The 27,240-nt window shown below is 36.1% G+C and overlaps 1 protein-coding gene across 6 annotated transcripts in view; it reads right to left on the bottom strand.

The window, feature by feature from the left end:
• Nucleotides 1-4,077: 4,077 nt before the first annotated feature.
• The window catches only part of CEP126 (centrosomal protein 126), a 50,236-nt gene continuing 27,073 nt past the window's right edge, over nucleotides 4,078-27,240 (bottom strand). For 4 of the 6 annotated variants that reach the window (XM_036427563.2, XM_036427564.2, XM_036427565.2 and 1 more), the window contains 6 exons: nucleotides 24,556-26,659; nucleotides 15,769-15,881; nucleotides 12,892-12,967; nucleotides 11,197-11,406; nucleotides 8,225-8,289; nucleotides 4,078-4,312 (listed from right to left, as the gene is read on the bottom strand). In XM_036427563.2, coding sequence (XP_036283456.1) covers nucleotides 4,250-4,312; nucleotides 8,225-8,289; nucleotides 11,197-11,406; nucleotides 12,892-12,967; nucleotides 15,769-15,881; nucleotides 24,556-26,659 — 2,631 coding nt within the window. In that variant the 3' untranslated portion in view covers nucleotides 4,078-4,249. Of the gene's footprint in view, nucleotides 4,313-8,224; nucleotides 8,290-11,196; nucleotides 11,407-12,891; nucleotides 12,968-15,768; nucleotides 15,882-24,555; nucleotides 26,660-27,240 lie in introns of those variants that run through there. The other 2 variants (XM_045577673.1, XM_045577674.1) reach the window with 2 other exon arrangements.

The following is a 27,240-nucleotide window of genomic DNA, read 5'->3' as shown; positions in this document are numbered from 1 at the left end:
TCAAGAAAACAAAAAGTCATCATAAGAATTATGGGACTAAAGGGTTGATTACAGGAATAACATTTTACTAAGTATGTGAGGAGCTAGGAAAATGGTCGGAAGGGGAGAATTGAAAGGCCAGACTACAGGGTGAAGGGGATGAAAATCTAGCCTGCATTAGTGAGGAATGCCAGTGAGAGTCAGAGAAACAGGGTTCGGGCTGCTTGAAGAACTGGTGTCAGCAGGCAAGTTGAAGCTTGCAGGAACATCTTATCATCCATGCATGCCCAAGGTGGAAACATAAAGAGGGAGCTTGAAGAAATCTACGGAAACTGCCTCAGGCGGGGAAAACTGCTTAGCACCGTGGTCGGCAAACTGCGGCTCTGGAGCCACATGTGGCTCTTTGGCCCCTTGAGGTGGCTCTTCCACAAAATACCAGGACCTACGAGAGTCTATTTTTTGAAGAAGTGGTGTTAGAAGAAGTTTAAGTTTAGAAAATTTGGCTCTCAAAAGAAATTTCAATCGTTGTACTGTTGATATTTGGCTCTGTTGACTAATGAGTTTGCCGACCACTGGCTTAGCAGAAGCTGTCTTTGAGGGGGTGCAGCCAGCACATGAGGGTGGGCGGGGGCTACTGCTGGTCAGCAGGGTTGGTGGCTGGAAGAGTGAAGACACACTGGGACCTGTTGGACTCTGAGTCCAATATAATTAAAAAACTCATTACAAGTGATATCTTGGACAAAAGATACTAAAGTGTTTACAGGGCTTAGTTACTTCTGTAGACTCTAGGAGAAAACATGTTTCCTGCCCTTTCCCACTTCGAGGCCACCTGCATTCCTTGTCTCTGGCCCCTCCTCCATATTTAAAGCCAGGAACTCACTCAGTCATTCACTAATTCATTCATTTTTAGGTGCAAATTTTCTTTATTCTAGGACCAAAAAGAAATGACACCTGATTCCAGTCCCACAAAACTCACTCCTTTGTATGACAGTACTTTCTTGTCTAGTTTCCCATTGAACTTTAAAAAATTTTTTTTTAAATATGTTTTTATTTATTGATTTTGGAGAGGGAGAGATTGAAACATCAGTTAGCTGCTTCCTGCATGCCCCTACTGGGGACTGAGCCCACAACCTGGGCATGTGCCCTGAATGGGAATGGAACTGGTGATCTCTTGGTTCATGGGTTGATGACCAATCATGGAGCTACACTGGCTGGGCTCTATTGAACTTTAAAAAAAAATTGAACTTATTGAGGTGATATTGGATAATAAGATTATAGAGGCTTAAGGTATACACTTCTATAATACACTGTCTGTATATTGCATTGTGTGTTCACCACCCCAAGTCATGTCTTCTTCCATCACTATCTTCAAAGCCAGCAATTTAGCATATTCAAATCTTGCTCTGACTCTGATACTGATTCTTTTGCCTTCCTCTTTCACTTACAAGGATTCTTATGATTACACATTGGACAAACTGATAATGTGGGATAATATCCCTATCTCAAGATCCTTAATTTAGTCATATCTGCAAATTTCCTTTTGCCATGTAAAGTAATATATTCACAAATCCTGAGGAAAAACACATGGACTTCTTGGGGGACCATTATTCTGATTACCACTTCTATTTTGTCTAACTTTGTAGTTTATTACCATAAAATTGCCAGTGATATCCTATTATCTCTTTTCTACTCTCTATTTATTAAAAAAAAAAAAAAGAATTTTAAAATTTTAAATAGATTTTTAGAAAGAAAAGAAGGGAAAAGGAGAGAGAGAAACATCAATGTGAGAGCAAAACATCGATTGGCTGCCTCCTTCATGTATTCTACCGGGGACGGAGACCACAACCTGGACATGGGGCCTGACGGGGAATTGCACTGGCAACCTTTTGGTGCATGGGATGATTCCCAACCTACTGAGCCACACCAAGCAGACAGCCTTTCTATTTCTTAAACATATTAAGCATGCTCCTGTATAAGGTCCTTTGGACTTGTTCACTCTGTGTAGAATGCTATTCTTCCACTGTCATCAAGGTTAGTTTTCCTACTTCACTAAGATATTTGATCAGATTGTCACCTTTTCAGAGACATTCTCTGACACTCTATCTCTCTATGTAAAATAGTACAGTCATGACTCTCTGTCCCCTTACCATTCTCTGATTTTCATTCAGTATACTTTATTTATTTAAATATACTTTTTAATGATTTCAGAGAGGAAGGGAAAGGGAGAGAGAGACAGAAACATCAACAATGAGAATCATTGATTGGCTTCCTCCTGCATATCCCACATCGGGATTGAGCCTACAATCTGGGCATATGCCCTCACAGGGAATCCAACCATGACCTCCCAGTTCATAAGTCAACACTCAACCACTGAGCCATGCTGGTTAGGCTCATTCAGTATACTTTATAACTATTTGATGGTATATTCTTTTTTAATGGTATATTCTTGTTTTAAAATCTGTATACCCAGATTTTAAGCACCATGATGGCAAATACTTACTTTTATCTTTCATTGTCTTCCTAGCACATAGAGCAGTATCTAGCACATAATAGGGACTAGATAATTGAATAAATGATTTTTTTCCTTTATTCATTATTTTAATCTGCCACTATCTACCCTATTTTAATTCCAAAGGGCACAGAAATGAATGACAATCTTTACCTTCTAGGAGCCCTTCATTTAGAAGAACAGACTTACACACACACACACACACACACACACACATACACACACACACACACAGAACTAAGATTCAGCATATAAAGGAGGTAATTAAAGAGAGGAGGGTGTAGAGAGGATTATTGGAAAAAATTGAAAAAGTAATAAATAACAGTTTATCAGGCACGTATAGGAAGAATGAGTGGGAAGGCATTCCAAGCTAAGGGTATAGTATATGTGCAGGCAGAGGCAGGAAATAGTAGATGGCATTTGGGAACTGTAAAGACGTTGGTAACTGGAGTAAGTTATGTGGTGGGAAAGGTGGGAGAGGTGGTACCAAGTAAGCAATGTGGACTCAGAATGTGAAGAACCTTAGATATTATAATAAGGAGTGCACATTTCCTCCAGTCGCTGAACGGGAAGCTCTGAAAACCTTTAAGAGGAGATTGATGAAACATTTTCACTTGGGCCATTTTGCTCACATGTTAGAAATGCCAAAGTTAAGAAATTCAGCTTGGAAAAGTCTAGATGAAAGTATGAAGTAGAAACAGTTGAGGGGAAATAAAAGGATGTATGAGACTGTCATAATTCTATACATATTTTTTAGAAATTATATAACTTTTGTCTTTGTTTCTATACTTTAAAAAACAACCTTCTAGATCCAGAGACATAAAAACATGGAACAGACTGTCAAATCTCGGAGGAAGGCAGGGATGGGTGGGAAGAACTTGTATGCATATTTGCATAACCCATGGACACTGACAATAGGGTGGTGAAGGCCTGGGGTGAGGTGAGGGGTGGGGCAGAGGCAGGCTAGAAGAAGTAAATATGGGAAAAAGGGGACATATATAATACTTTCAACAATAAAGATTAAAAAAAAAAAATTGTGGCAAAAACCCCAAACCAAAACCAAACACCAAAACAAACAAAAAACCAACCTTCTAATATAACTGGTTTCCCCAAAAGACATGTCTCCTGGGAAAAGAACATATTGATTAGGCAATTCAAGTAATCCAGTGGGGACTGCAGTTGTTTTATATTTACCATTTACCCTGTGAGCTTTGCTAGTGAAGTCAGTTCTTTAGACACCAACAAAAATTAAAATGATAATTAATTTCTGACATGCAGAATTGAAAACAAGACTCCTTGGTAACAACTCCAAAGTATGGAGATCCTTCAAAGTCCTAAACAAATAGTTTTACTATTAATGACAGATATTAATTATAAACTTCATATACCACTGTACACAAATTTAATAGGATTTATTGGAAATTTCAGAAAAACAAAGCTTCTTAACTGTAGCTAATAATTTGAATAACCAATTAGCCTTTATTTTCTTTTTAAATATAATGAATTTATTTCCAGTAGCATACTCATGAAAAACAATATTTCCACTCATTAAAAATATATTATCAATAAAAATACATAATAAAGTGTAATTTGTAACAAAAATGTAAACTAGTTAATTTATTTCTATTACCCATGTTATACTTTACCTTTATTTTATGGTTATAGTGTTTTAATCATAACAAAATACATAAATAAATGATATATTTACAGGTTTTAAAAAATAGTGATTTCATTTCATTTAATAGTTACTGGTACATTTCATCAGTATTTTCTGTGCAATCTGGATCCAAGGTTGGGGGACAGACTGGTCCTTGGCTGCATGTTCTGTAACATAATTTCAGAATATTCTTTTACTGTTGTATTATGGACTTTGCAGTGGATCTCCTTAAAGATTACAGATTTTAATAAGGTTAAATGCATAATGAAAACTCTCAAATGCTACATATGCATTAATCTGAACATAGAATACCACCTTATGTAAGACATCTGACTAATTACAATAATTCATAAAATTCACTCTTTGCTATTGGTAAAAGTTGTTTAAGAGGTTTTTAAAATCATAATCTGATGTGTAAATGTTTAAAATTTAATAATTTTATTTTCTACAGCAAGTACTTGTAACTCATATAGTACCTTAGGAGTAGTTTAACAACATGCATTGGGCTAAAGAAGTTGCTTGAAAGGTAATTGTCCAGAATGCATTAAATTTATTTTAAAAAGTAAGTAAAATATTCCAAATGAAAATTCTGCTTTATAAAATTCATAGTTTTTACATTGAAAAGTCATGGCAGGTGCCCTGAGGATGCCCCGCAGTAACTCTACTACACTACACTGTTTGCATATTATCTCTGTTAGAATATAAGTAACTTGAGAACAGGAAATGTTTTCCTCTTCCTAGTCTCAGTCCTAGCAGAGAGCCCGGCACATGGCAAGATTTTTAGGCACTATCTAGTCAATGAAGAGACCAATATAACTTTAAAAAAAAATCATACTGCTATGGTTGCCAAAAGGACAGGACATATTAATTTTGGACAGGGCAAAGCTTGGGCTGAACAAGCTGTTCTAGAAGGGATGACACTAAGGCCAATTCTCAAAGAGTAAGAGAAAGGCTCTTAAGAGAGCAATCCCTGTGAGGCAGTGGGAGCAGCACGGGCCCCGGAAGGTGCAGAGTTCTGGGATCAGCCTGTACTCAGCAGTGTGCCAGTTCTGAGCTGAGAAGCAAATGGAGGTGAAAATGGAAAGGTTCTTGACTGCAGTTCTCCTGAGTTTTGTCTTTTTGGTAATTGGTAACCACTGAGGTTAGGTGTTAAGCAGGAGAGTGATATGTTCATGTTTTAAAAAGAGTTATTCTGGTAGTAATAGGGTGTAAGATGTACTGGAGAGAGCAAACCTAGAGGCGGTTGAAATGGCCCAGAAGAGACATGATGAATTCTTAAACTAAGACACTATCAGTAAAGAATGGAGAGGAGTGAATGGATTTGAGAAGCACTTAGTGTTACTGGAAGATTTAATGAGAGAATGAGAAGCTTGGATGAGACTTCTAATTTTTATCTGGGAAATATGGTGGATGATGGTGTCATTAATTGAAACAAGAAATAAACTGATGAACAAAATAGATTCAGAGACATAGAAGCATGAAACAGACTGATGAATTTTGGAGGGAATCCAGGGGTGGGTGTGGAGAGATTAACGGGAAACTTATATGCATACTAGAAGCCCAGTACACAAATTTGTGCACAGGTGGAGTCCCTCTATTTGGCTGACAACTGGGGCTGATCAGGGGCGTCTCACCCAGTCTCAGTTGGGGCCAATTGGGGCTGGCCAGCCAGGGGGAGGGACCAAGGGAGGTTGGCTGGCTATGGGAGGTTGGCTGTGAGAGTGCACTGACCACCAGGGGATAGTTCCTGTGTTAAGCATTTTCCCCCTGGTGGTCAGTGCATGTCATAACTACCAGCCGGTCATCTGGTCATAACAGTTGCTTAGGCTATACACACACACACACACACACACACACACACACACACACTGCCCATGGACACAGATAATAGTGTAGTGAAGGCCTGGGAGGGTGCAAGATGGAGGGGGTCAATGTAAAAAAAAAAGGAGGGGGCATCTATAATAGTTTCAACCATAAAGATAATTATAAAAAGTAGAACATAGTTTGTGGGGTTGTGGAGGCAGTGAGGGGAAAGTGTAAATCCGAGCTCTGCCACTGACCAGCTCTAGGATTTGAGGACATTATTTGATGTACCTAATTTAGAAGATTAAACAAATAGAATATGTGTGACAACAATTGGCACAGTACTTTTCTTTTTAAAATATGTGTGTGTTTTTTTTTTAAATTGGTTTCAGGGAAAGGAAGGAAGAGGGAAGAGAGACAGAAATATCAATGATGAGAGAGGATCATCGACTAGCTGCCTTTTGCATACCCCCTATTGAGGATTGAGCCCACAACCTGGGCATTTGCCCTGACTGGGAATTGAACTGTGATCTGGTTCATGGGTTTATGCACAACCACTGGGCCACACCAACCAGGCAACACAGTACTTTTCTATGGTAGGAATCCAGTACTTTTCTGTGGTAAGAATTCTTGCTAAGCTGAGAACTTCAGTTTCTGAATTAACTATTCGATACACAATACATTGTCAATTGTAAAGCTAGACATCCTATATAATAAAAGCCTAATAAAAGTGTCCAAACATTTGTTCAACCTTTCGACCAGTTGCTATGACACACACTGATTACCAGAGGGCAGATGCTTAGCTTGCTGCTGGGGTCTGGCCAATCAGGACTGGGTGAGATGGGCCAGAGCTCCACGGAGCCCTCCTCTGATCCTTCTCCAGCCCTGATGGTACACCAGTGGGGTCCCTCAGCTGGGTCCCTAATTCTCATCATTAACTTTTCAGTTATTTGTCAGCTACTCTAGCAATATAATAACATCAATGTATTCAGTAGAGTAATTTGCTGATTAGGTAACTTTCTCTTCCTATTGAGTATTTACAATTCATGATCAGTTAGTCATCTGTGGTTAGTATACTGTTTTCAAGTTGAGCTGAGGTGTATAGGAGAGTGATCTCAGTTACTGCAGGTCTTACTCTCAAAGTGAGGTAAGAACCATAAATGTGCTAATATACTGAACATTGTCAGTTAAAATTCAGACACAGAAAAACTATCACTGCAAAAATTACTTAGTTTGCTGAATTGATAGAAATGAAAATTTGGTCAAAAAATCCAAATTAGCATGTAAAAAGTAGCCATGAAAAATAATATACCAGGAGTCAAAGTAACCACTGCCAAATGAGTTGTGTTTAAATTACAGCATCATAAATGCCACATCAGAAAGACTATTTCTAAGAAACATGTGTCCAGTGGTTAAAAGATCTTCAGGAGGCAAGGACAGTCTTTTTATACTTCCTATTATTCACCACTTTACTCAGAGCATGCAGAAATCTGAAATGCAGATAAATGTATAACTTCATGTAAAAGTAAGAAATGAAGTATACTGCATAATCTTCTTTTTTCCTGTCAAGATTTCAGAATTGGGAGTACATAATGGGAAAACAATTGAACAAACATGCAATTAATTCTCTAACAAAACATTTCTTTGTTGAAGACCTAAATTGAGGATGTGCCTTTTATAAACCTGAATGTCTCCTATCACTTCTAGGCAGACATGATTTCTTCTTCCTGTGACTCCCTAAGACTATGCAGCACAGTCTTAGTTTACCTGTATTATTTCCCTGGATATACTGTCCATGTGTGTCTTTCTCCTTTAGACTGAAAATTCTTGACTCACTGTTTTTCGTATATATAATCTTTACCAGGATCCAATGCCAAGGTAAAAACAAAATTCAAAGCAGTAGGGTCTAGTTTTGAACTCTGAAGACATGGAAAGGATATGGGCAATGATGGAATCATTGCCAATGAAATTTCTTAACAATTTTCCAATTAGGCTACATATCTAAAATTATTTGAAAACTAGCACACTGATACCTGTTCCTGTTCTCATGACTGATGAAACACTCCGGATATTAAAATACTTACAGTTTTTTTTTTTTTTAATGAGAGGATATTTGCTAGATTCTAAGAGAATGTCTTATAATTGAAAGTTGATTGAGGAGAAAAACTCCCTAAAAACTAATTTCAAAAATTATATCAATATAGGATTCTTATATATACAATCATGAAGTTTCCTAAAAAGGAAAACAAAACAAAACACCTTCTTAAAATACTTACCAGCAATGGCATTATTTGTAAAGCATTTTTAATGGATGGATTTTTGCAAATGGTTGCTTGTACATCTGAAATAATTATAATAATACAAAATATAATTGCTATGTTTATTGAGAGAGAAGAATGACTAAATCAAATACTAAATTCTGATGTAACAAAATATTCAACATTGAGTAAAAAGAGACTTTTTTCTATTATTCCCAGAAGTAGTCTTTAGACTTATATTAGAGTAGGGAATAGAATTTGATTAAAAATAATACATAAAACTTATGGTGATAAAAATGTAATTTTAGTATTTTGATTATTCTATAACAATCTTTATTCAAATGCTAGGTTTTCTTCATTTTTTCCTTGTATTCTTTGAAAAAACACACCAAAGAGTCGAAATCAGTTTGGCTCAGTGGTAGAGCGTCGGTCTGCGGACTGAAAGGTCCCGGGTTTGATTCCGGTCAAGGGCATGTACCTTGGTTGCAGGCACATCCCCGGTAGGGGGTGTGCAAGAGGCAGCTGGTCGATGTTTCTCTCTCATTGACGTTTCTAGCTCTCTATCTCTCTCCCTTCCTCTCTGTAAAATATCAATTAAAAATATATATAAAAAAATAAAAAAAACACACCAAAGAAATAAATTTCATTCTTGGAACATCTTAGGAAAGATATGTTTATTTTGTTATAGAGACACAAAAAAGTTCGACTCTTGCCTTTTCAATATTTAGGCTTCTGTCTATATGATAGCAAGGGTCTGGCAAAAGCAAGAAAATTTCAGGCAGAACCTTTAGCAGGAAGCATTTAAATATATGGAAATATATAATAGAAAAAAACCCCTACTTAAAAACTGACTTGAGGGTTTTTTACCTTTTTCTGCATAATTTTGCATTTTAAACTCACAGTTTTAGTTCTATATTGCTTTTGTGTTGTAGTACCATTTTATTAATATATTTTAAGATTTAATTTTAGAATTAACAGAGTATATAATACATGCATATTTTAATGAATTATATAGCCAATGTCTGTATAACCACCTAGATTAATAAAGTTGAACAATATCCCTTCTATAGTGCCCTGTGGATTGCACTCCTTTCCCTGGTTCACACAGAGGTAACCTAGTATTCCGACTTCCTTCATAGTTTTAACACATATGTATACAACCCCCAAAGAATACTGTTTAGTTTTGCCCATTTCTGAACTTCATATAAATTAAATTGGACTGTCTTTATTCTCCTGTGACTTTCCTCAACATTATATATTACCTAGATTCATCTATGATGATATTTGTAGATGTTAATTTTCCTTGCTGGCTGGTATTCCCAGAACATTTAAAATTTTCAAAGTTTGGCTTTGATTGTCTCTATATACTTAACAAGTTTCCTGATGTACATGTGCAGGGCTTTATCTAGGATATGCATGTGGAAGTGAAATTGCTGGTTGTCGGATATGTTTATGTTCAGTTTATTAAGTGGTGGCAAAACATTTCCCAAACAGGTTGCCCCAGCATTATAGGTGAGCTCCAGTTGTTTGCATCTTGACCAACACTTAGCATTGCCAGGCTTTTAAATTTAGCTCTTTTTGATGAGGATATATCTCATTCTTTTAATTTGCATTTTCCTATCTCGAATGAAGGTGAATATCTATCAATGTTTATTGTCATTTGCATTTCCTTTGTTGTGAAATTCCTCTTCAAGTCTTTTCCCTCCTATTTAAAAAATATTTTTATGGATTTCAGAGGGGAAGGGAGAGGGATAGAAACATTAATGATGAGAAAGACTCATTGATTGGCTGCCACATGTACACCCCCCACTGGGGACTGAGCCCACAACCCAGGCATGTGCTCTGACTGGGACTCGAACTATGATCTCCTGGTTCAGAGGTCGTCGATGCTCAACCACTGAGCCATGTTGGCCAGGCTCTCCTATTTTTTTGAGTTGTCTTTTATTCTTATTGAATTATAATTCTTTACATATTTTGAATGAGTCCTTTATCCTATGTATTATAGTTTCTCTTATTTGTGAACTGTCTTTACATACTTTTAATGACATTTGATATGAACAGAAGTTTGTGATTTTGATATAATCAAATTTATTTTCTCCTCTATGGATTATGTTCCTTTTGCTCTGTTTAAAAATCTGTCCTTATCCCAAGGCTAGAAAATACTTATCCTCTTATAAGCTTTATATATTTTCATTTACATTTAATCTTGGAACTTCTTTTTATGTATGGTATCTTGGTAGGGATTCAATTTAATTTTCTATTTTGTATCCAATATGGAAAGACAAACAGCTTGTCCCAAAATGACCCCATAAGTTCTTCATAGCTAGGATCCAAAAACAGGATCCATGTGAGAGGGCTGTGCCTAAATCCAACTTCCTATGAAATCAGTAGCATAATATATGGTCCATTATTGTAAATATTTTATATGTATTTTGATCAAGTTTGTTAATCATGTTTGATTCTTATATATCTATTTGATTTTTTTGGTCTATATCAATTACTAACAATGTAAAAAAAATCTCTCACCATGGCTAAAAATATTTTACATATTTTGAGGCTATGTTCTTAAATACATACAAAGTGAAAATATGTATATATTTCTCTGGAACTACAACTTTTGACCATCACAAAGTTATTCTTTTATCTGTACAGCCATGCTTTCTGCTTTATAGTCAAATTTGTCTGATAATAATACATTTAAACCAGTTTCCTTTGGTTAGAATTTGCTTGTTAAAATTTATTTTCCATCTTTTTTATTTTAAGCTTTTCCATATCCTTATGTTTTAAATATCTTATTTATAAACAGGATATGAGTATGGTGTAATAGTATGGCATATTCAAGTATATTTTTTAATTGCTATTTACTTGATTTAAGAGGTGATAATCTGGATACACTTTGTATTTTTAATACTTAAGCTAAATTAAATTTTAAATTAAAATAGTAAGTAGAAAATGTAACCCTCTTACAAAAGGTGTTCTCCCACACTTACAGAATAACCTTTCATTGAGGCGATTAAGGGACTGTAGGACCTTCTGCTCTTCAGCTGATAGTGCACAGATGTCCAATTGCTGGGTCTTATTTAAAGCCAGATTTGTTTTCTGTAGCTGCTTGTTACTCATGACAGACAGAATGTCATCCACAGTCACTGAAGATTTCACTAGGTTTTCAGCCATCAAAAACTCAGAAGTACTGTCTGAAACTAAAGAAACTTAACATTAACTACTCTTTGATTCCTATTTGTCTTTAGGATCAGCATGTATACATACTTAACTGACATGTCTATATCTATTCATTTCACTAACAGAAACCCAGTGAATCTTCTGTTACTTTGCATTTTGCTTATCAGAACCCTCTATATTTAGCATTTCCCCATCCACAACTTAAAAAAAAAAAGATATCCAAATGATGGCATTGAGGACATAACAATGTCCTATAAAGTGTTACCTGAAGTAAAGAAAAAATACATTCTGTTAAAATTATTTTGTGTAGTTTTGTCATTCGTTTGTAGTACAAAGAGGAAATAAAGTAGACTGTCTTTGCAACAGCAATTAAGATGAGTTATAAATAAAAGAGTAAGAGAAAATAAACTTAAAGGAAGATTAGAAAATGAGATAATCAGCTGAACAGGACAACCTAGAAACAGATCAAATTAGTTATAAGAACCTAATACTTGATCAAAGATGAGATAAAAAAAAAGATAAAAATTAGCTTGTTATTTAAAAAGAATCAACGTGGAGTTTCATTTCACATCATCCATTTAAACAAATTCCAAAGAAATTAAAGAATTAAATTTAATCTAAAGGAAAAAGAAACACTTCTAAATTTCTATATTGAAAAGGTTTTTTGAGCTAAAAAAAAAATAATGGAGAAATCCCTATAAAATACTGAAAACATGTTTATTTATTTATTTTTAAAATATATTTTATTGGCTGAAACCGGTTTGGCTCAGTGGTAGAGCGTCGGTCTGCGGACTGAAAGGTCCAGGCCTGCAGGGGAGAACAGTTGGGGAGAACCAGGCCTGAGGGGAGGGCAGTTAGGAATGAGCAGGCCTTCAGGGGAGGGCAGTTAGAGGTGACCAGGCTTGCAGGGGACGGCAATCAGGTTGGCAGGGGAGCAGTTAGGGACAATCAGGCTGGCAGGAGAGCAGTTAGGCATCAATCAGGCTGGCAGGGGAGTACTTAGGGGGTGATTAGGTTGGCAGGCAGAAACGGTTAGGACAATCAGGAAGGCAGGCAGGCGAACAGTTGGGAGCCAGCAGTTCTGGATTGAGAGGGATGTCCGACTGCCCATTTAGGCCCGATTCCAATGAATGTCCTTTGAGGGGTCCCAGATTGGAAAGGGTGCAGTGGTGGCAAGAGCCTCTCTTGCCTCCACAGCACTGCCAAGGATGTCTGACCGAAGGCTAAGGGCTGCAGGAGGGCACAGGCCAGACTGAGGGACACACCCAGCTCCCCCTCCCTGCTGAGTGCATGAATTTTCCATGCACCAGGCCTCAAGTATAGAAATGTTTGGTACATTACAACTTAGAATAAAGAAAAACTGGCAACAATCTAAATGAGCAGGGGAAGGAGAATTAAGTCCCAAGTGGTACTTGAACACTCACATATTATGTTAGTATTTGGGAAAATTCATATAAGAAAAAAAAATCCCCTGGTCAGGGGAAAATGTTTAAGCTAAAACATACCTTCTTCAATATTAGAAGTATCCAGTGTAGCTTCTTTTGGCTTACTTGAACTTAGTTGGACCCTTTGTCCAAAATTCTATAAAAATAGAATATTAAATCAACATAAGTCTGTATTTAAATTTCATGATATATACATTGTCTTTAAAAAGTCAGGAAAAGTGCTATTTGCTATATATATTTTCAGTTATCACTAATCATGTAAATTATATATATTTTCTTAAAATATTAATCGATAATTACTGAGATAAGACCTTTTTATAGTACCTAAATATTTTTAAAAATGTTTAATTTTAATTTTGAAAACTTTTCAGGTTGCAGTGTTGTCTTGGATATTTGGAAGAAAGAAGTAATTTAGGTGGTAATCAAAAATGTTAAAGAAAAGTTAAAAACTACCTTAATGTTTATTTATTTACTTTATTTATCATAGTACAGGTGAATCACTATGGCCAGCCTAAAGCCTTGGATTATGCCTAAGACAAGAATAGGTTAAGTATTATAGTGACAAAACTTAAAGCAGAAAGAGCTGCATAGAACCGGGAAATGGGAAATCTCAGAGCTCTGGCCATCAGTACATCCATTCAGCACTCAGGAATACCCACGCTCCTTCCCTGGATATGTTCTACTTTGCTTCTTTACTCCTGTTTCACTTTAAGTAATGACTTTTTCACCGAAACCGGTTTGGATCAGTGGATAAAGCAACGGGCCTGCGGACTGGAAGGTCCCAGGTTCCATTCGGTCAAGGGCATGTACCTTGGTTGCGGGCACATCCCCAGTAGGGGGTGTGCAGGAGGCGGCTGATCAATGTCTCTCTTTCATTGATGTTTCTAACTCTCTATTCCTCTCTCTTCCTCTCTGTAAAAAAATCAATAATATCTATCTATCTATCTATCTATCTATCTATCTATCTATCTATCTAAAGAAATGACTTTTTCACTGATAAAACTGCCTGGCTATAACCATACCTCACCTTTGATCATTTTGTTCTGAAGAGTAGCTGATGCAGGTTTCCTCAACAGCCCTCCCTCAGTCGTTCTCATAGCCTAGCCTCATCCTCATTATAGACTTGAGACACCCTGGACTGAGACCGTGGCACAAAGTGGTAATTGTGCTTTTTCTGTCTTTCACTGATCTTTTAGATTCTCCACACAGAAGTGGTGGGCTGGGAAAAATGAGGGATGACAAAATACATTTTCTAACACAAGGTGACAGGGGCCAGTGCTATAGTAACTGAACCCCACAGTTCAACTAAAACCAAAATACAACACCCTCCACACTCCCACAAAACCCCAAATCAAAGCAAAACAATGAAATTGAAAAATTAAATTTCAAATTTGATTTTGCCTCAGGAATACGGACCTGTATTCTAAAGCTAACTTCAGAACATGTGTAAAGTGGGTGTGTGAATGAAAGTGGAAGTAAGGCTTCTGGAAAGAAGGACAAAAATAGAATTCTAAAGACTAATATAAAATATAAAGGAGGATGACAGAAGAACAGCATAAAACCAGAAAAATAAAGATAAATTTAGAGAGGGCACAAATAACAGCCATTTAAAATTTAGTTTGTGGAATTTTTTATAACTACATTTAAATTTAAGCTATATTAATAAAAATAAAGAAAAAATAAATTTTTTTAAGTTTATAGATTTTGAGATGTTTGATGTGAATAACATGGAAGTTAAAAAAGGATTTAATATTTATAAACATGAAGTTAGGTTTATAATAAGTACTATGTTTTATGTTAAGCAATAAGAATATATTGGTAAAGGACAACTTAATTTACTTAAATAAATGATTTTTTGCTGATAAGATATATCATGCTCAATTGTTCTCCATATTAATAAATTTGTTCACATAAAAATCAATAGTTTTTACAATATAAAATAATAGGATCATCAACCTATAACTTGAAATATAAATTCCTCATAAGGCACTATTCCAGTTTTATTAAAAAAACATTAAAGTTATATTTATAGTAGAAACTCCAAATAAAATGCTATTCACTCACATATCTAGAATTTTTAATATTTTATATTCAATCTTTGGATCAAGATAGACCCTTAGAAAATGTAATATCTAGGTCACATTTATTTAGCTCTGATAGAATTATCTTCACTGATTTTAAAATTAATAGTATTGTGCTTTTGACTTTTATTGGAGATGTCTATTTCAAACAGCCATATGAAACTTCCTAATCATTTGTTATTATTAATAGGGTTATGTCCATTATGAACTTCAAAGTTCACTATAGAAGATCCTCAATGGTAAATGTCTTTTAAATAGTATAACTCAAACAAATTCATTATCAATATCTGATGAGACCAGTATAACATCCTATTTTTTTTTTTTTTACCATGTCTTCCAGGAAACTCAGACCAAACAGGATATTTAAACACAGGAAACTATATTAGTCTTTATGATTAGCATACTAGCACTTGCTTCCTCTACCCATGCATCTAATTTCGTAATGTATATTTAAATAACTTTACTGTGAATAACCTCAGTTTTTCCCCCAGAGCTGACCACATCTATAATAATAAAAGTGTAACATGCTAATTAGACCAGACATCCTTCCAGACAACTGGGACCGCGAGGGAAGCCCGGGTTCTGGGTGCCAGAGGGAAGCTGATGCCAACAGCCGGAAGAAGAAAGGCCTACTCTTTTACGAATTTCATGCATCGGGCCTCTAGTAACAAATAATTATAGTACAGCAAGCTCCCAGCATAGAGATTCCAGGGTTGCTTGACAATGACTTTGGGTATACTTATATTTCTGTTGTGGGGCACAGTTTATAGCAAGAGCAGAATCCTTGAACAGAACAGTCTGTTTTCCAAGCAATTTTCCACCATTCAATAGAGATTTTTACTAATAATGTACTTACATTCATTTGCTCACTGCACTTCTGTCCTACAGATCCAAGGTTTTGTTTTCTCTGCTCTAAAAGATTTCTTTGTTTATTTTCAACAATTCGTTTTCTTCTCATAATAGTAGAATCTTAAATAAATGCCAGCACAATATCAAATTTATACGAGTAAGTAGTATATCCACCACAAACTTCCAAATTACCTTCAAACATCACAGAAAAGTCTGTTTCAAACTTTTATTGCTTTACCTACTATTCTCTAACAGGGCACAGTTACAATGATGAATTAAAATCTCTGCTGGGTTCTGACTGAGTAGTTCAGTTACTTACAGCATCATCCCAATATGCCAAGGTTGTGGATTCATCACAGTCAGGACACATACAGGATGCAACCAATGAATGCATCAACAAATCACTCCCTCTCCTTCTCCCTCTCCCTTCCTTTCCCTCTCCTCTTCCCACTTCCCTCTTCTGCCTTTCTCTATCTCTCAACTCAATAAATTAAAAAGATTATATAAAAAAGAATCAACCAATGAATGCAAAAACAAGTAAAACAATAAACTGATGTTTTTTTCCTCTCTCTCTTTAAAAAAATTAAAAAACTAAAAAATAATCTCTGCTTTTGAGGTGGTTACAGTTTAGAGCAGTGACTTCCATAGTGTGGTGCATCACCAAAATCAACCACTGTTGTGCATGAAGAACATATTAGAATTCTACTATAATGATTACCTAGAAGTAATATTAAACTTTATATTATGGTAATACAGTTGACCCTTGATACAGGGGGGGGGGGGGCTTTTAGTGGCACTGATCACCTATGCAGTGGAAAATCCTGTATAATTTAAGTTGGCCAAACGTGGATGGGAAATTTGTATATGGTTAGCACTATCACCCTTGTCAGTGTGCAAGGTAAATGGTCACATATTGCACACAGATACAAAGTTATCTTGGAGCAAGAGATTCTAAGTGTGAGAAGTTGGCAGTGTTATTTATATGTGCACTTTTGCATTCTTCAATGTACTAAATTTTATATGTGCTTTGGTTAAGTAGATTATGGATATCTCATATTATCTGAATGAGTCCTCACAAAATGAGAAAGAGGCTAACAAGACTTTTGTAGAGTTTCCATTACAAGTGTAATGTTTTATTATTTAAAGTGAGTGGTGGGTACACGAGTATATTATTTTTCTATACTTTTTGTATAATATTAAAATATACATTTGCCCTAGCTGGTTTGGCTCAGTGGATAGAGTGTTGGCCTATGAACTAAAGTGTCCCAGTTTCAATTCCAAGCAAGAGTACGTGTCTGGGTTGCGGGCTCAATCCCCAGTGGGGGGGCATGCAGGAGGCAGCTGATCCATGATTCTCTCTCATCATTGATGTTTCTATCTTTTTCTTCCTCTCCCTTCCTCTCTGAAATCAATAAAAATGTATTTAAAAATATAAATTGCAAAATCAGAGATAAAAAATAATACAAATTATGCAAGTATTGGTGAATAAGAAAGGCATAACTGACACATCTCTTATTCTCACTATGAACTCTTTGCCACATAATGATAATGACAGTATAATTATGTTTGTAACAAAGTTAGGATCACAATTAAAAATTAAAAAAAAATAAACTTCACCCTAAATACATATTGTACCTGGAGGTATTAGCTAATGATGGCATATGAAGCGGAGTCATCTATATTGATAAGGCATTTGATAAAGATTAAAAGAAAAAAGATATTTGAAACTAAGTATTCAGAGGATTATTAATAATATATGATAGAAAAAAGTATTTTATCTATAAGACATGAAAGAGGTGAAGTAATAACCGACCACACAGATGTTCACAGGATTATAAAAAAAATACTACGAAAACTTTACTCCAGACAACCTAGACAAAATAACATAGTCCAAAAAAATAAATCTTCCAAAATTCAATTAGGAAGAATAAAAAACCTGAATAGGACAGTAACTACTGATGAAACTAAAGCAGTAATCAAAAACCTTCTAGCAAACAAAAGCCCTGATCCAGATAGTTTCTCAGGTGAGTTTTATCAAACATTCAAAGAAGGACTAAAACCTATCCTCCTCAGACTATACCAAAAAATTCAAGAGGAAGGCACATTTCTAAGCTCTTTCTACAAAGCCAGCATTACCCTAATCTTAAAACAAGAGAAAGACACTACAAAGAAAGAGAACTACAGGCCAATATCCCTCATGAACACAGATGCTAAAATCCTCAACAAAGTTCTAGTGAATTGGATCCAGCAATACATTAGAAAGATTGTACACAGCGACTAAGTGGGATTTATTTCAGGGATGCAAGGCTGGTTCAATATCCGCAAACCAATAAACATGATACAACACTTAAACAAATTGAGAGACAAAAGTCACATAACCATGTCAATTGATGGAAAAAGAAATTGATAAAATCCAATACCCTTTTTTGATTAAAAACTCTCAGCAAAATGGGAATAAAGAGATCATATCTTCATAATAAAAGCTTTATATGACAAACTTACAGCCAACATCATACTCAATGGGCAAAACCTAAAACCATTTTCCGTAAGATCAGGAACAAGTCAGGGATGCTGACTTTCACCACTCCTGTCCAACATAGTACTGGAAGTGCTAGCCATAGCAATCAGACAAAAATAAAAAATAAAAGGCATCCAAATTGGAAAAGAAGTAAAACTGCCACTATTCACAGATGACATATTGTACATAGAAGACTTTTAAGACTCCATAAAAAAAACTATTAGATTTAATAAGTCAATTTGGCCATGTAGCAGGATACAAAATTAATATCCAGAATTCTATGGCTTTTTTAATACACCAACTAGTGTATTTCTTGGGATATCCTAATATTTGTGCACAGAGGGGGTGGGTTCCTCAGCCTGGCCTGCACCCTCTCCAAACTGGGACCTCTTGGGGGATATTTGACTGCCTGCCTGCCTAATCGCTCCTAACTGCCCTCCCCTCACCAGCCTGATGACCCCTAACTGCCTCTGCCTGCCAGCTTGATCGCCTTTCTCTGCCCCCCTCTGCTGGCCTGGTCGCCCCCAACTGCTCCTCCCCCCTTCCCCCCCCCCCCGCCCCCACAGGTTTCGTTGCTCCTTACTGCCCCCCTGCTGGCCTGGTTGCCCCTAACTCCCTCCCTGCTTTCTGGCTTGGTAGCTTCTAACTACTCTCCCCCCACCAGCCTGGTCACCCCTTACTGGCCCCCTGCTGGCCTGGTCTCCCCCAACTGCTTCCTCTGCTGGCCTGGTCACCCTGCGCAGCCTACTTTTCAGTCATTTGGTAGTCTCTCACTAACCACCTGCCAGTGTGGTCACCCCATGCATTTTGCTGTTTGATTGTTCCTCACTAACCCCCCTGCTGGCCTTGTTGCCTCATGCAGCCTGCTGTTCGGTTGTCAGTCTGGTTGTTTTGGTTATGATGGCTCCTGGCCTTTTATATATTAGGATATCCCAAGAAATCAGGAACTCCAATCAGAAAGGATATAAGTAGACCTATGTTCACAGCAGCACAATTTACAATAGCTAAGATTTGGTTACAGGCTATGTGCCCATCAGCAGATGAAAGGATCAAAAACCAGTACAGCTACACAAAGGAATATTATGCTGCTGTAAAAATAGGGAACTCTTACTATTTACAACAGAATGGATGAGCTTGGAGAGTTTTTGCTAAGTGAAATAAACCAGTCAGAGAAAGATATACCACATGATCTCACTCATTTGTAAAATATAATGAACAACATAAATTGATGATCAAAAATAGATCCAGAAACACAGAAGCATTGAACAGACTGAACTATCTTTGTTTAGTCCTAAATCTTCTAGAGGCAAGATCTACCAACATTTTTGTACTTACCGTATTTTTCGGACCATAAGACGCACTTTTTTCCCCCCAGAAGTGGGGGGGAAAAGTCCCTGCGTCTTATGGTCCAAATATAGCCTACACATATACTTTAAAAAAAAAGTTTTTTTACTTGCCCGGCTCTGTGTGGTCTCTGTGTGCTTGCCCGGCTCTAAAATGGTTCTAAATGCTGCTGTTTACTTTACAGGGTTGATTACATGTGTTTATGACTGTGATGTTGGGTTTTAATGCACATAAAATATTTTAGGACACTATTTGTTTCAGAATCTTTTTTTCTTCATTTCCCTTCTCTAAAAACTGGTGCGTCTTATGGTCCGAAAAATACGGTACTTGATTTGTAACATAATTATTTATTTTTGTGCTTTACTGCTTTGTATACATGTTCAGTTTTATGGATTGTATATTACTGATCCCAGGAATAGATACAGTATGTACTTAAACTGCTTATGTATTGTTCCATTCACATACACACAAATACTATCCACCAATTACTATACTAGCTAGAAAACTTGGTATTTTTGCAAAAATAATATAGTTTGCACTGGCATATCTGGCCAAATTTATAGATATGACAGTTTTACTACCTGTATCTAATTGTTTTAATGCCAATTTTCCTAAGGACTGAGGCTGAGATATTTTCATGTTTATTGACCATTTGGCTATCCTCTTTTATGAAAAGCTTATTCAAATATTTTGGCTTTAAAAAGAAATTGGCATAAAAAATAAAAAGAAATTGGTGTGATAGTTTTTTTGATGTGTCACTTAATCCAGAGTCCCCAGTTATTTAATCAAATACTAATGTGGGTGTTGCTGTGAACTAATTTTGTAGTTTTATGCTATTAAACTCATAACCAGTTTGTTTCAAGTAAGGGAGATTACTGTAGATAATTTGTGTATACCTACTTCAGTCAGTTCAAAGGCCTTAAAAACTGGACTGAAGTTTCCTTCCTTGAGAGAATAAAAAATTCTGCCTATGAGTAGCAATTTTAGTTCACCCCATGATTTCTGGCCTGTCCCTTCCCACATGGCCTGCTCTAGGAATTTCAGACTTGCCTAGACAGCCCTCATTTTCGCATAAACTAATCCCTTGAAATGAATCTTAATATATCTTATTGGTTCTGCTTATCTAGTTAAACTCTGACTGACATAACTGGGTTGTTTTTTCCTTATTAAATAGTAGGGATTCTTTATATATTTGAGATATGAGCTCTTCATTAGTATTATACATTATAAATATATTCTGTCACTCTGTGGTTTGCCTTTTCAATATCTTAATGGTGTTTTTGGATGAAAAAGTTTCTAATTTTAAAGTACAATTTATCAATCTTCTTAATGGTTGTATGTCTGGGTAAGAAATTTCAGTACATTCTAAAGTCTAAATTATCTTCTAGAAACATTTCTTTTTCTTTTCCATATTTATATCTACAGTTTACCTGGAATTAATTTTTATGTATGGCATGAATTAAGGGTCATTTTACTAATGCCAGGCGATCATTGAAATGGAGTCAGCACTATTTAATGAAAAGACAAGTCTTTTCTCCCTGCTATGCTGTACCCCTTTTGCCAAAACTCAAACATGTGGGTCTCAAATATGTGGGTCTGTTTCTAGAGTGTATTCCATTCCATGGTCTAGCTATCCTTGTGCAGATACCATACTGTAGTCTGAAAGGAGGATGTAAATTGAATTGCTGATTTAATTAATGAATTATAATTATATATAACTATAATTCAGTATTAGCAAAGGGTTCATTTACAATGTTTAATATTTAAATAGTTTTGAAAAATAAGTTTGAGTGACTAAATATAGAAAATATTTAGTATTGTTAGTATTATATTTTCTAAGTATAATCACTGTATTAGAAGTATAGACATGCCCTAACTGGTTTGACTCAGTGGATAGAGCATCAGACTGCAGACTGAAGGGTCCCAGGTTTGATTCTGGTCAAGGGCATGTACCTTGGCTGTGGGCACATTCCCAGTAGGGAGTGTGCAGGAGGCAGCTGAATCAATGTTTCTCTCTTATAGATGTTTCTAACTCTATCCCTCTCTCATTCCCTTCCTTTCTGTAAAAAACCAATAAAAATACATTTTAAAAATTTAAGTATTAAAAAAAAGTATAGACATATACAACAGTTTGACTATTTCTCTTTGAAAACATGGCTGAAAGTGTTAAAACTCATTACAGTTTTTTAATGTCCTTATATAAATTTCCATAGGAACTATTTCAGTTGACTATTGGTATATAATAATAATAATAATAATAATAATTATTATTATTATTATTTTTTTTTTACCAGAGAATGAGGACATAATTTTAATATGCTATCTTTTTATGCTTGAGCTACTGGGCAACTATGTTTCTTAATATTTTTCCTGATCAGCTTAGATTCTGATAAATTATATTTGCTTAATAACTATATATATTATACTAGAAGCCTGGTGCATGAAATTCGTGCATGGGGTGGGGTAGGGATGTCTTTTAGCTGAGCCTGCACCATCTCCAATCTGGGACCCCTTGAAGGATGTCCTACTGCTGGTTTACAGGGATAGGACCTAAATCGGCAGTCGGACTTCCCTTTTGCAATCTGGGACTGCTGGCTCCTAAACCGCTCACTTGTCTGCCTGCCTGCCTGATTGCCCCTAACTATTCTACCTGCTGGCCTGCTTGCCCCCAATTGACCTCCTGCCAACCTGATCACCCCCAATTATAATACTCCCTATGTCAGTGTGCTCACCCCCAACTGCCACCCCCTGCTGGCCTGCTTGCTCCCATCTTTCCTCCCCATTGGCCTGCTCACCCCCAACTGCCCCCTGCTCACTCCAAACTGCCCCTCCCCCCACTGTCCTGATCACCTCCAACTGACCCTCACTGATGGGGTGAGAGAATGAGGGCTATTTTCAGGCTGGCCAAACCCCTTTCAGTGGGGGTCCCCAATGGGGTGCCTGGCCAACCTGGGTGAGGGGCTGATGGCTGTTTGCAGGCTGGCCAAGCCTCCCACCAGGGACCCTCACCCCACGGGAGTGTGGCCAGCCTGGGTGAGGAGTTAAAGGCTGCTTTCAGGCTGGCCACGCCCCTCGGTGATCCAGGCTTCCAGCCCCTCCTTTTTTACTTTTCTTTCTTCTTTTTTCAGCGCTTCCTTGAGCAGAGGCCAGGGCTGGCTGGAAGCAGGTATCTGGGATTTATTTATCTTCTATAATTGAAACTTTGTAGCCTTGAGTGGAGGCCATGGCCAGCTGGTAGCCTGGGTTCCCCTGGAAACCCATGCTCCCAGCCCCTTCTTGAGCAGAGACCAGGTCCGGCCAGGGCGGGCAGGAAGCATGGCTTCCTCCATTGCTGAGGGCAACCCAAGCCTCCTGCTCACTATAGCTCCATGGCTGCCACCATCTTGGTTGGGCTAATTTGCATACTCACTCCTGATTGGCTGTGGGTGTAACATCACATTAAGTGATGGTTAATTTGCATGTTTCTCTTTTATTAGTGTAGATAATTTTAGTAGAAAAAGCATGGAACTTAGAATCATAAATATTTAAATTAAAATACCAATTTTGTTATTTACTTGCTCTTGACCTTGGGCAATTCTATTTCCTCCTTTGCAAGTGGCGTTATAAAAAAATACTTATTTTTCAGGATTATTGTGAGGTTTAAATGAGACAATAACTATAAAGCATCTGGCACTGTTAGTGGCACAGAATAGGAACTCATAATTTATTTATCATTATTACTTTAGAGTGTCAAATTTGTATGATGCTTTCATTTTTTGGAAGCAATGTGAAAACTAAAGTTACATTGTAAAATGGCTGGATAAAAAGAGATGGCATGATAGAGAGTAAGTCAGAACAAACATGTGAGAGTAGAGGACTATTTTTTTTTTTATTCCACTCTAGCGAGAGATATAATTTTTTTACAATAAATGTAGGTTTTGTAAGATTTTTAGATTACAGTCTTTGCATTTAGCTTTCCATCTGTCAATATGGCTTGTGTCCGTTCAATTCAAGAAAGTCTAGGTGTCTAAATTAAGTACCAGGCACAGTTAGGACCTGATAAATTACAAAAAAAGGTCCTTGTTCTTAAAATCTCATGGTCTAACTGAAGAAGACTTTAATTAGTCAATTTTAAAGTAACTCCCTTTTTTATGTCTTCTTAATACTTAGTCATACCTTTGGGAAAAGGAAAGCATTGCTTTGCTGACTGCTCTCCCTCCCCCCTCCAAGTCCTATCTACTTGGTACTTCTCAATAGGGAACTGATTCCCAGTGGTAGGAAAATTTATGGTCACCTAGTCCATTCTTCAGAGGAAAGTAGCTTCATGAAGCATCAACCAGCTACAAAGGGCAATGACATTCTGTAGAGAAATACCTTTCAAAAATGTTTAAAGGAATGCTATTATTTTTTCTCTTCATATGAAAACCAACATATATAACAGATAACAATAGAGCTGCCACTCCTTTGGAAAGGAGATGGAAGAGTTTAGCACACCCATATTATAACAACTCAATTTCACAAACATTTAAAACAAAAATAAAGAAAGGTATTATAACATCATTTATTTATCTATCTGGAATAATTTAAACATTATTTTTACTGAGATTATTTTACAGACATTTTGACTATAATATTGGGGTCATGATAGAATGAAATAGTATAACAATTAGGTCCTATTCTCTGTCCTCCCTCTTTTAAATTAACAAAAGTAATGAAAAAAATGGAGGCTAGCAAAAGTTTCTAATTTTAGTTGAGCAATGGTTGGGTAATTCTCTTAACTTCAGCTATTAGATAGCTAAGGATGCAATATTAAAGAAGATAAGTTGTTTCTATAAGGTTATTAATATTAATATATATATATATGGTCTACATTACTGTACAATAAGAAAGATGTCACATGAATTTCAAGAAGTTATACATTTTATCTATAAAAATATATGAATTTATTCTTACCAGCAGCCTTTTCATTTTGACCCAGACTATTATGCCATCTTTTCCACGAGGGAACAGATTCTTCTTTAGTAGGTCTAAAAGCCACTGAGTGCTGACTTTCTTCATAAACAGGACATCTTTGTGTGCAATATAATGTTCCATCCTGCTGGGCAATGATTTGAGTGCCATTTGAATGATTTGTTTTTGCTAAAGTTTGGCACTCAGAACAATATGGTAGAGATGGCATCACAGGGATTGAGTTGGAACAAACATGTGAGAGTGGAAGACCACATACTTTATTCCATTGATTCATCTTGTGTTCTGCTGGAAGCACATGTTTCGAAGTAAAATAGTTATTTGTAATAATGTTTTGAGAATTTTCAGGCATTTCTGATTGACACCGAAATACTTGTGTATTTTTATCACTCCTAATATTTGGTGGAGTTTTAGGAGGATGAGGTACTAATTTACCCTGAGGTTGTAAAAATGTGTTAGCTTTGTTTGCAGATTGTGCTCGAATAACAGTGCCTTTTCTGTTTGTATATAGAAATCCTGATTGGACTTGAGCAGATTTTGTTCTAATTACCTTTTCTCTACCTCTTTGTACATTAGCTTTCTGAGTTTTAGAATCACTATTATGTATAGGAGATTTACTTTCCTCTTTTTCTGAGGCTGGCCAGGCTTGCTTAGCAATATTAAAAGCTGAAGGTATAAAACAGTTCAAAGACACATGGTTTGTTCTAGATTCTCCTGAAGCAGCCAGATTTTCAGAGATAGAATCATCCTTGGGGTTTTTTCTATTAGCAGAATTTACAGCACAAGCAGGAACACTGATTATGTTGTTGGAAACACCACTATTAGTTTGAGTGTGGAATGACTGAGACCACTGTTGAGATATTTCTAGTCCATTCTTCAGTGAATGATTATATTCAGTTTCATCAACCCATCTCAGTTTTTTAATAGTCTTTGGAATTTCTGCATTTCCCCCTTTTTCTTTTGTTAATTCAATACTATCTCTGATAGCTTCTGCTTTTTGATTTCTTAACTTAAAGCCTTGATTTATAACTAATGCCTTAAAAGAATCATGTTCATATTTAGATTCTTTTTTTAAAATACTTTTAAGAAACCTCACACTACTTTTTCCATCAATATTGTATTTTCTTTTCTTTTGCTGACCAACTAAGTCATAATTAGAGATTACATTAGATAATAATGTTGATGTTTCAGTTATTTTCTGTTTTTTATCAGAGTTGTGAGGTATGCAGGCAGCTAGAAAATTGTCTGAAAATAAAGGCAACTCTTCCTTTTTAGAATTAAAACATTTTATCTTTTTATCATCTTTCAATTCTCCTAAATTATCAGAACACTGTACTGGGTCAGTTTTGTTCATATGTATAATGTTCTTTGGTAAAGGTTCAGTTGATTGTGTATTAGATGGCAAAACTAAAGATGCCACAGGTACAAATGAAGTAGGAATTGAAGTAGCTCTATTTTCTTGAGTTAATTCAGAATATTTCACTTGGTCTGAAATTGTAGCCATTTCTTGAGTTAGAGGATCTGGAGTGCCCCAGGCTTTGCTGCATTTAAATGTTGGGCTCTCAGTAACTGCTGGTCTCTCTCTTTTGAATGCCCTAGAACAGGAGTTAGCTGCCCTTACAGTGCTGGTTTCAGAGGTCTTTTTGATTTTTTCATTGGGTATAAATATGGGTGAATTACATATAAAATCTAATATATTATTAGCATTTGTGGTTTCTTCCATAGCTCTACATAGAGCAGATGGATTTTGTTCTTTACTATTAAAACATTCCCCTGAAGGTAGAACATTAGGTTTACTTAAAATATCTGAGAAAGGTATGTCAGTTTGAGTATTTGGATTATCTAAATTTTTTAGCCAATTATTTATATGTTGAGTTTTAGAGAATGACAGTTTATCTTTATCAAAGCAATCTAGATTAGCTGACCGTAGATTTGCTGATTTGAGGAAAACAGAATTTTCCTGAACTGTTGTGGGAGGCTCCTTATTAGTAAGCGTTGAATAGATTTGTTCATGTTCTCCAGCTTCAAGACTATCTATACTTGAGAGGGTTTCCGAATTTGTTATCTGATTAACTTCATCACAAAATTTCTGAAAGAAAAAAGAACAAAGTTTTATAGCTTAGACATTTTGTAAATGCTAACATTTATGATTCAACACATCATTATTACTGTGCCCAATTCTTCTTGGCATATAAAATACAATAAAATAATCATAAACAGTGTAGGCATATCCATAATCTATATGTCTGAAGCAGTCTTCAGAGTGAAAAAAGGAGCTAAAAAAGACTTTGATAATAGACTTATAGCCTTAATTTCTATGCCTAAGGTAACTATTGAATTATTCTAGGCAGAGTTATAGCTTGGAAAATAATTTTGCTATTGCTATTCCATTTAGAATATGAAGTTTCTTGGAGGTTTCATAACAGCATGTGAAAAAGTTATTTAAAAATGGTATTTTTTCCTGAAACATTCACTAGACTTGAATGAAGCTCCTAAAAGCTCTATAACCCCAATATGAATTTCCTGTTGGAAGGGCTATATTCTATATAATAAAAGCCTAATATGCAAATTGTCCCCTCTGTGGCTGTTCGACTGGGAGTTTGACCATTCACTATGATGTACACTGACCACCAACAGGCCAGATCAAGGGACCGCACCGATGCATGATTG

The sequence above is a fragment of the Pipistrellus kuhlii genome, unplaced genomic scaffold (genome assembly GCF_014108245.1).
Source record: "Pipistrellus kuhlii isolate mPipKuh1 unplaced genomic scaffold, mPipKuh1.p scaffold_m20_p_9, whole genome shotgun sequence".
Lineage (NCBI taxonomy): Eukaryota > Metazoa > Chordata > Mammalia > Chiroptera > Vespertilionidae > Pipistrellus > Pipistrellus kuhlii.
Note: the sequence above shows the minus strand (reverse complement) of the source record. Positions and strands in the feature narration are given on the sequence as shown.